The 10,622-nt window shown below is 44.2% G+C and overlaps 1 protein-coding gene across 1 annotated transcript in view; it reads left to right on the top strand.

Moving 5' to 3' along the window:
- RHBDL3 (rhomboid like 3) overlaps nt 1-7,874 on the top strand; it is a 75,386-nt gene extending 67,512 nt beyond the window's left edge. Inside the window, exons 7-10 of the mRNA XM_017739128.1 lie at nt 1,679-1,791; nt 3,891-3,991; nt 6,018-6,078; nt 6,797-7,874. Of these exons, the coding sequence (XP_017594617.1) occupies nt 1,679-1,791; nt 3,891-3,991; nt 6,018-6,078; nt 6,797-7,068 (547 nt within the window). The 3' untranslated portion in view covers nt 7,069-7,874. The remainder of the gene's footprint in view (nt 1-1,678; nt 1,792-3,890; nt 3,992-6,017; nt 6,079-6,796) is intronic.
- Nucleotides 7,875-10,622: the final 2,748 nt, after the last annotated feature.

A 10,622-nucleotide genomic window follows, 5' to 3' on the forward strand; every position in this document is an offset into this window, starting at 1 on the left:
GGCTTTTGGGGTCCCGGCGTTGTTTCCAGCAGGAAGAAAGAACGGCCAAAAAGAAAGCAGCAGCAGCTCCTTTCTCTGCAGCTTCTCTCTCCGGATGCTCCGAGCGAACTGTCCCCACACCCAGGTGTAGACAAAAGGAGTAGCCAGGCCCGCCCCACTCCCCTTTTTGTCTTTCTTAAGTACAGCTATTTGTCCCCTAGCAACATGCATATGGGAGAAAATTCCTTTAACAGGAAAAAAAACTAAGACTAAACTAAAACCCCAACACCAGTCCAACTTTAAATTCTCATTTATAAGACTGTTCTGTCATTACTGCATTTCACCATCAGTGTTTTTCTCTGCTGTATATGGGAAATTGCTATGGTAACATGAAAAAGATCAAAACAGTGGAAACGCATATAACTTAAACCAAAGTTTGCTAGTGCCTGCCTGTGAGCAACCCTTTTCTTGTATAAAATGGGATGTATATTTTCAAGACATTAGGTACTTTGCTCTTGTTTCTCCAAAAGATGCTGGCATTCTGTGTTAAGGGTACCACTGTGCCATTTAGCTCCATCTGTTTTGTAAGCAGGCTCAGACACTCTTCATACAAAAATCAGGATACCCTTGGCTCCAGTGGGATGTCACTATTCAGTGAGGTCACAGCCCTGCAAGCCCAGGGTAAATCTCAGATACTAGCAGAGTGTTGAGGACCCTGTCCAGGGCCTGATGCTGTTGTTACCTCACTGGAAGATCCTGCAAATGGCAAAGACACTCATAAATATCTGTGTAGAGCTTTGAAAAGTGGCAGGACAGTTTTCTTAAGTAGTATTGATTAAAGCAACAGAGAACTTGCCTTGAAACTATTGATTCAGCTGAGGGGAAATCTGCTGCACTGGAGTCTTTACCCAATATGCATATCTGAGCTGCCACACTCTGCCTGCAGATTGTAAGTGGTACTGCACAGTGTGACAGTGGGGCTTTCTGCAAGAGTTCCCTCAGCCCAGCTTTTTCCTTTGTGCTCAACAGGAGTTTTGCTATTGACTGCAATGGGAACAAGGGTGAGTGAAGAGAGAGCATCAGTGAGTATACCTGGGCACCTGAGCAGAGATCAAAATGCCCTCTGCTTCCCATTCTGGCCATTGATGTAGGCACAGCAGAAAAGGGTGAGGGTCAGACAGCCCATACTGTAAAGCAGCATTATGGCACCAGGAAATGGCAGTTCTCTTGGAACTTCTGTGCTCACCTTGTTCTTGACTCAACAACCACTCCCCATCATGGCAGTGTGATGTGTGCAGGGAAAGGCTGATTCATTAGGAGGGGTGAAGAGAAGAGCAGGTCAAATTTCTGGCTTCTGTTCCAGGCTCTGCTGGCATCTTGCTGCTTTTTTTTTTTTTTTTTTGACAAGTCATTTAACGAAACAAAAAAGAAAAAATGTCTGACTAAGAACCAAATATTGTATGAGGTCTTTGGCTGGAAGGATGTATGTAGATACAAAAAAGATAAAAGCAGCAAGGAAGGAAGATGAATTGCAGCTCTGGGTCTGATTTTTTCTGGAATCCCTGTTTTTCCCACCGTTAGTCTACTTATGTGAAGCAGGTGCTATTTGATTTTCTTTCCAAGATATCTGTGTCTCAGTGGTAGAGAAAGGAGATGAAGAGTTGGAAAAGAGGACAACTGTTGTTTTTCCTTGCTGCAGGATAGAACACCTTGGGCTCAATGTTGTCCTTCAGCTCTTGGTTGGGGTTCCTCTGGAAATGGTGCATGGAGCTGCGAGGATCAGTTTTGTGTATGTTGCAGGAGTTGTGGCAGGTAGGTGACACCTCTGCATGCCCCAGACAGAGAAGCAGTGAAAATGGTCTGTGCTGGCTTTTGAGTAGGAGAAATGTTTTGTGATATTTGGGATTAGGAGAGGAGCATTCACTGATCTTCTGTGCATTGAAATCCTTTGGTGGGCTGGACATAGAAAATACGGTACAACTTGACATCTATTTCTATGTAGCCATAGACTCTGTGTTTAGGAGACCTGCTAAAAATGCACCAACTACCTGTTATTTTAAAATAGCCTTGCTTTAGATGGTCTTCCTCAATGTGGAGTCATGCTGGTCCTGTGCCAGTTCTTCCTCCATTTGTCCTGTCTGTCACCTTTCTACAGCCTAAGTAAGCAAGAAGTATTTGATCGTGGATTGTGAGTGCATAGAAATCTGGAAAATTCATTTAATCATTAAGCCATGGTGTCTGATTGATTTTTAGTTTGTGCAGAATTGCTTTTATTTATGTTTGGAATTTCCAGCAGTGTGGAGGTGATGGAAGTTAGCTGACAATAGATCAACATCTGATTAAAACAGGAGTGTGTGAAAACAACCAAGAGCTTTACAGTGGAACTCAGACAGTGACTGATTGCCTTAGTTCAAGATTTATAGTGTTTGTTTGGTTTTTTCCAGCCACATAATTATTTTTTTTCCATAATAAACAGATAAACCCTTTGTAGAATGGGCTGCATTGGGTACTAATAAATCCTGCATTCCGGGAGAGAGACTGTGGAAAGAATAATTGGACTAGGACACAGGACTAGGCATGGTACAAACACTAACACTTTTTAATGCAGAGAAAGGAGTTAGCAGATCAGTTAACAGTCCCCTGACTGTTATTTTAACAAGCACTGACAAAAGTGGTGCCCAATTTGCAACTTTCCAGACATAGCTTTTCTACACAGATATACCTACCAAACCCCAGGGCTTCATTGATATGTTAGCCAGTTATGAAATATTCTTTATTCTTTGTCATGTGCCAGGAGAGAGGGAAATGGATATATTCATGCTGAGGCAATATAAAGATAACTCAGCTCCTAAATAATCAGGAATAGACAGTAAAATGTAGTTAGGCCACAACTTTTGTGGTTCTTTCTCATTGGTCTGGCTTTACTAAGAAGACACATTGAGACTGGAAATTGCGGTGTCTGAGGACTTAACTGCACGATCGTATTACTCCTTCCTTTATTTCTCATTAACTTTTTTCTTAATGGCAGTGTTTAAGAGCTGAGAAGTCTCAGGGCCATACAAGGAAGGAGGGAGCTATCAGTAGAGTTGGCTGGTGGAATCTCAGCATTTTCTTGACCTGGAATCAGTTGGGCAATTAGCAAAGAAGTTCATTAGATTCTACACTACCGAGGACTCTCTCAAGATTTGCCAATGTGTCTTTCTCCCATTCCCACTCATCACAAAGATCTTCATTATCCTTTCCTTGTGATACCAAATCTGCCTTTCCCTCTATCGCTTAAATTATTCTTAAAGTCAGCAATGAAAGGAGCTTTAAGCAGATCCAAGCCTCCGACTGGGATAAGAAGAAGCAATGTCTTTGTTTGGCTGTATTGTTATGAGTGGTGCGTTTATATACTTGACCTGTCATTTTGCTGTCACATGCCTACTGCCTCCATCCAGGTTATTTTTAACTAGTTTTACCCTGAAGTTTTACAAGTAGTAGGCTGTGCTTTGATCAGAGGCCTGTGCTAAGTTACAAGTCCCCAGTTCCTTCTCCCTGTGCAAATATTTTTCTTGCCAACATGGGAGCTACTTCTATTTTATCTTCAGGTGAGAAACAAAACACAGATATTTGTCTGTTTCCTGCTTCCTTGTTCTTTCAATCAGGGAACAAATGCCTTTTTGCAGCACAGGTTTAAAGACACATTGCTGCCTTGCTTGGCTGCTTTTAAAGTAGGTGCAGAGGAACAATCAGTCACTGCCTTGACAGGACTAAGTTGGCTTCATGAGTCAATCAATTTCCCCCTCCTTCTCTTTCTGTATTCCTGACCTGCATCAATTAGCACAAACAGGCAGTAGCAGGGATGTAGGGTAGGGGAGAGTGTATTTAATTGGCTGGCAATTGTTACAAAGCCTTGTTGTTTCCCCCAGGGTCCCTGGCAGTGTCAGTGGCTGACATGAGAGCACCTGTGGTGGGCTCCTCTGGAGGTGTGTATGCTCTTGTCTCTGCTCACCTGGCCAATATTGTGATGGTGAGTACCAGAGTGACCGTCTGACCTCTCGGACTGAGCCAGGTCTGGTGGCCCAAAGGGGCTGGAAAATAAGACCTGAGCCAGCTGTTGGTCATTCAGAGCTTGCCCCAGCTAAGAGTCTTGTCTCAGTGGTGTGGTCCTGGAATGGAAATATTACCCTGCATTCGGTGGCTTGGTACCCTGATGACTAGTAGCTTGTCAGGACAAGCTAAAGATGTTGGTAATCCAAAATTTATCAGTGTTGTCCAGGCTATCAGCTCTCCACACAATGGCTGACAAATGTTTGAAAAGCAGACTGGCTCTGCAGAAGCGTAGATCTGTTTCTGTCTGCACGTGCCATTAATTTTACTGGGTATCTAAGGAAATTTAGCATTCGGTGGATTCATGTGCAGAATATTCCTTATCTCCATTTGTAAAACCCAGACTGAAGCTGAACCCTGGGTGATCTAGTGATGCATCTTTTTGCTGTTTCACCTAATGAAATACTTCACAAAGGTGAGTAAATGCCAGCATTGTCATTCCTCTAAGGCTGGAAACAGGAGCTCATCCCCAGCCCTCATCTAGGTGGTGGCAAAGCCCAGCACAACTGCCCAGGGGACTCCTCAGCTGACGCCGGGGAAAAAAAGGCTTTGCTGATAGAAGACTCATGTGTGGTGGCATGTCTGTCCTGTACCAGCAATATCAGAGCAGAATAACCATGAAAATGGGGATAATGCTCCTCCCCTGGGTCTGAGTGGGAAGATAGTGTGGGTTGGCTGCAGTAGAAACAGAAGATCTGTTATATGGGTGCTGGAAGACATGTGTGGGTGGTGGTGGTAGAGTCAAGCCTAAAAGAAAACCTTGTACTTGATGCTTGTCTGTAGTGAAGTCAGCAGGCTCCAGCTGCGACCCACAGTGGTGCTGCTCCAGACAGCTTTGTAACAGCTGGGAGACGGGAAGTGAGAGATTTCCTGACCAGAATTGGTCTCCTTCATCCTCTTCAAGCTTTTCAGAGCATGAATGAGCTGAGGCTGATGTCCAAATTAGACAGTTGAGTGGCTGGCAGAGAGGTAGGGAGTGGAGGAGAGGTGCTACCCCTATACCACAGGGTTTCTGCTGGGGAATTGCATCCTTACATACAGTTATTTTCAGTGTCATTTGTGTTCCCTACCACTGTGCCAAGAGAAGCAGGAGGGAGCTTCCTCTGTCTCTCAGGGTGGCAATGCAGACATAGGGCTTTTTTAATACCACAATGCACAGGGTTAGAGGGGGACATTGGAGGAAATTTTGGTCTGCTTTACAGGAAGAGGCTCTGCCAGAGGTGTGTGGAGAGTCTTCAGCAGTTACCTTCCCAGACTTCTTAAAATGTCACAAAGTGGTGTGTCATTTCACTACTCATTGGCCTCCTCCAAATCTGTTTAGCAATTGCTACCTTAGCATCTTTATTTCTCCATTATCCACTGCCTCTCTTCCCATCTGAAATTATTTTTGCTGCCTTTCCAGTTCTGGTGGAGGGGTTTCTTTGCTTTTCTTTTCCCCCATTGTCTCTCTGTGCTCACTTGTTACCTAGGTGTGATGCTCCCACACGCTGAAAGACACGCTGGCTGTTTGATGGCAAAACTCAGTCTGGCACAGCTGGGGAGAGCACAGGGACTGTGGCAGGGAGGGTCTCTGGAATCTTCTGTTCCCTCATGCCTCCTGGTAACCAAAGGAAATGGAAACACTCCTGCTTGGAAAAATAAGTATTCTTGGAATTAAACAATTAACAATTAACAACCAAGCCTGAAGACAGAGGAGGCCAAGTCCAGGTTTTCTTATGGCACTGTTTCCTTGATATGCTTTTATTGAAGTCTTTGTTGTTTCTCTATGCTCTGCCAGAGATCTGAGCTGCAGAATTTCAGTGAGCCTGAGGCACAGAAAGTAGCATTGAAAAAGCACAGTAGGGCTCAAATGCACTGAGAAGTTGCCTCACAAGTGACAGATCTAAATGTAATATCCCTTCAGGTTTGTGTGCAGCATTACTTTGTTTTCCTTGTCTCTTTTCCAGAACTGGTCAGGAATGAAGTGCCAATTCAAACTGCTGCGCATGGCTGTTGCCTTGATCTGTAGTAAGTACCATACAATGCTTGGCACACATGCAGCCAGTCCTGTTTTGTTTGTCCTTGTCATAATAGTTCAAGCTGACTCAGAGGGTTTTTTGACTTTGCAGCAATTTTGGTAGGAACTTGCATCTGGACCTTCTGGCAGCAGGAACCACATTGCTCTCCACTGCAGATTTTGGCTTTCAACACAAGTATTTGGAAATAAGGATTTGTCATTAGCTAGCATCTATAGCTTGTGGTGTTTGTGAAAGAATTGGACTTAAGCATCTTCTCTTTGCAGTCTCAAACATGCAGTGTTTTCGTAATGATAATACTTGGGTTTCCTTGAGCACGTCCTATCTGGGATGGCAGCAGCATTATACACACACTGATGAATTCATCCAGCCATATCACCGGGGGGCACAATAAGGGAAACCAAACCATGTGTTCATCACAGACAACTGTCTTCAAATTCTAACTCATTTTTGTTATGGTTTTGGTATAAATTTCAGGAGGCAAATATTCCCCAACCTATCTACACTCCCACAAACCCAGACCACTTTCCAGCCACTGGAGAGACCTCATGTCTGTGTTCCACAGCCCTGACACGGCTACGGCTTCCCTGTGCTCACCATACAAGGCAACTTCTCCCTCTCCATCTCCTCAGGAATGCAGTGCTGTCTGCAACATGGACTTAAGAAGGGATAACCTAGACAATTAATTTATTTTTTATTCTTTGTTCCAGTGAGCTTTGAATTTGGAAGAGCCGTGTGGCTGCGATTCCACCCCTCTGCTTACCCGCCATGCCCTCACCCCAGCTTCATGGCTCACCTGGGAGGGGTGATGGTTGGAATCACCCTTGGTGTCATCATCCTGAGGAACTATGAGCAGAGACTCCAAGATCAGACTTTATGGTGGATCTTCCTTTCTATTTACATAATTTTTGTCTTGTTTGCCATCTTCTGGAATATTTTTGCCTACAGTCTGTTGGATCTAAAGCTACCTCCCCCACCTTAAAAACATGGGACAGAAAACTGGAGAGCAGAAGTCATCTGTCAGCTGTGTTAAATGAATGAAGATGAAGGATCTATTTTTGTATTTAACTTAGGGGAGGATGATTCTTCTGAACACACAAGTGTGCTGAAGGAAGTGCTTAAAGATCTCATTAAAGAATGGGCTGATCAGTTTGTTCACAAATTCAACAGGTTCTATAACTCTGGCTGACCATGCCCTGCAGTTTCTGCCCTGCATCTGGGCACTGACTGCTTGGGTTGTTAGCACGTATCAATATTTTCTATGAGATATTTGTATTTTCCAGATCAGTGCTGGAATTATGGCCAATTGCTGAGTGAATTTCCTCAATGTTACTGAACACTAAAAGGGAAAAAGAGCAGCCATTTACTAATTAGAGACTCACATGGTACTCACAAGGCAGCTTGAGTCTGGTTTCTTTGGACACATCTGACTGTTCAGCCATACCAGTGCCACTGTCTAATTACTTGAATGGTTCCTAAGATGTTTCAGTCTATGGTGAAACTTGTCTTGCACAACTTTAAAAGGAATCAGCAGAACTTGATCACACAAAGTGATGGAGACTGGTCTTCAACTACAGGTCAAATGAAGTTGCACTATAAACATTGGGAATCTTAGTGTTGTGGACATGCAGCCAGAGGTGACTTTTACTGTGCATGTTTAACTTAATTTTAATTAATTATTCCCTCCCCCTTCCCAGCCTACTGTGACTAGAGGGTGTGGATGGGTTAGTTTGGGTTTTTTTGGTTTTTGGTTTTTTGTGGTTTGTTTTTTTTTTTTTTTTTGAGGGATGAAGAAAAGGAGGGCAAATGTTCATTTGTGGTTTTATCAGACGACAATCAGGTCCTGTTTTCTTCTCACATTTTTTCTGGCCACACTGACCAAACACCTGGCCTGCAGTGAGCTCCTAGCAAGGATCTCAACACTTCCAGCAGGTTCTTACTAGGAAAGTGGGACCATGATCACCTCCAGCAGCCCAGGGTAGGAACTATCCAGTCATTACAGCCATACAGTCCATTTGGGGTCTAGTCCACTGAAGGCAGTGGAGTTAAATCAGTTTGTATGCAGCACTGGTTTCCCACTGAAGTGGAAAAGGTGTTATTTGCTAGTGATCATTGTGAAATGGTTAAAACTGGTTTTAAGATGACTGCTAAATTTTGAGGGTGCCTCTTCCTGAAGCAATGGATGTTCAGGAGCTCCAAACAACAGTTAGTTGAAATGATGCCTTTTTCTTTAACGCTGGTCAAGCCCAGATTCAGGCAATCTGTAACTGGGCTATGGCATAGTCCATACAGTTGCCTGCATGGACCTGGGAACCACATGGCGACCTCGGTAGCACAAGCAGTGCTTATAGGTACTCGTCTCTGTAAGGTGCTTATTTTGCTTGTCCCTTTAGAGAGCTGCCAAATTACAGCCCAGGAATGTGGGTGCCCTCCTTTTCTCTCCCCTTTACCCACCTATTCGGTGGTCTGGATAAAGCAGCCGTAAGACTCTCTCCAGACAAGCTCCTCCCTTCCTTTTTTCTCTTTCTTGTTGGTGCACAGGCACCAGCCACCAGAGCCTTTCACAGCATATCCCATGGGTACTATAGCAGTTGTGTTTGCTCTGTAGAAAAATGTCTCTGTCTTGTGGGCTTTATTCTCTCAGCTGTGCTATCCATGCTGCCAGATGATACCACAAGCTAGTAGGAGCCTGTCCTTCTAGATGGGACATCCACAAGTGCTTATCAGCTGCCCCCTTCTTTGCCTCTTACAGAAAAATATCTCTGGGTTGAGGGGTGAAGTTCACTCCCACAGGATGCACTAGTAAAAGTTCTCTTGCTTCAGAAGGAGGGGGGAGAAAATAAGTGTTTCTACAGCCTGGAATAAGCCTTACCTGCAAAAGAAACAATTTTTGCCACCTTTGTGCACAGAAATGGGATTTCTGAGGATGACTGCACTTTTGTTGTTCTGCATGGCCAGTACATTGCTCATGGGCCCTCAATCGAGGACCAAGAGGAAGGGATATGGGCCAGAGCTCTGTTCATTTTGAAGAAGGGACTGGTTCCCTGTGCCATTTTACCTCTGCAGTTTGGGTCCAGATCACAGCAGTCACAAAAGTTCCCATATATTGTAGCAGGTGCTGGCCCAGTGAGTGTCGTAGCCATGGATCCCCCTGAGAGCAGCAGGCAGGAAGGAGAACGGAAGCTAGGAGAGTTCTGACACGGTTAACAAGTAAGGAGGACATTCCTTCCCTCACCTATTGCTAAGCCTTTGTCATTACAGATGTCTTGAAAACAGAGGTGACCAGGAATGAGAGCTCCCCTTAAGTTTTAGGAGAGCTTTTAAAATTTTGACAGAAAATTTCAATTGCAAAACAACCCCAGATTATTTTGCCTATAATTTACCAGAGTGCAATATGCACCAATTGACTTTTATTTTTGGCTTCTCAGCTGAAATCTACTTAGTGCCTATGAGCTGCTCCCCAGCAGAGGTTTCCGTGCCTGCCAGTGTGTGCTCTGTGGTGAAGCAGCAAGGTACAAGTTGAAGAGCCACCAGTTTCTTGATCAGCTTGATCATGGCAAACACATCTTTGCTCAGCTCAGGAGCAAGAAGGAGCTGAACAGAGGAATCCAGACAGCCTTCCTTGGTCCTTGTTCCATAGATGAATGTAGTTTACATGAACTGGTTGAAAACAGCTCTGACGTTGATCTTATGACTTGTTCTTTTAAATTGTTGTTCATCTTTCTGACTTCCATTCTGTGTCCCCATACCCTGCCCGAGCAAGTCTACAAACAACCCTGGGGATCAGAAAGGCCAGACTTTAAGGCAGTGTTAGATTTATTGTAGGTGAAAGAATGCAACCCTCTCAAAAAAAAAATTCCTGCTCATCAGAGCTGAAATCTCCACCCATACATGGAGCAGTTTGTGCACAGAGCCTGTTGTCTGCTAAGAATCAACCAACTCATGGAGCCAGAAGCAGCACAAAGTGCTTAAGCTTTTAAATTATTTTTTTAATCATTAAAATTACAGTGTGAAAACTTGCTATGTTTTTACAGAGTATCATGAATTCCAGTTATGTTATTTTCTAACACACCCATGAGTGCCACAGTGCTGCAGCACCACAGACCTAACAGCAGCCAGGCTTTTCTGTTACCTCCAGATGTCCTTGAAGCTGCTGGCTCATGCTGGAGATGTAATATTCTCCATCCTACTCATTCATGGTTCCAACCTGTCACAGTCAGTAGTGTGTTCCTGAAGGAGCATCCACCGAGCAACTGGTTTCAATGATTAGTTGTGGTTTTATTTCAGCTACTGCCAGGATTTTCCATCAGTCAGATAAAACATGAATCTATTGACCCTTATAACTGTGCAGTGCTAGAGCAGAGGGCAAGGACTGTCACCAGTGTACAGGTTTGAACAGTGCACCTCGGAGCAAGTTATTTTATGCTGTGTCCTTGAGTGAGGACACAACACCTGGGGGAGAAAAAAAAAAAAAAGCAGCCGTTTGTGTGGTGGATTTGACTTGCAGTGAGTTCATTGCAGCAGTGGTCCGGGAGG

The sequence above is a fragment of the Corvus brachyrhynchos genome, unplaced genomic scaffold (genome assembly GCF_000691975.1).
Source record: "Corvus brachyrhynchos isolate BGI_N302 unplaced genomic scaffold, ASM69197v1 scaffold407, whole genome shotgun sequence".
In the NCBI taxonomy this organism is placed as follows: Eukaryota; Metazoa; Chordata; class Aves; order Passeriformes; family Corvidae; genus Corvus; species Corvus brachyrhynchos.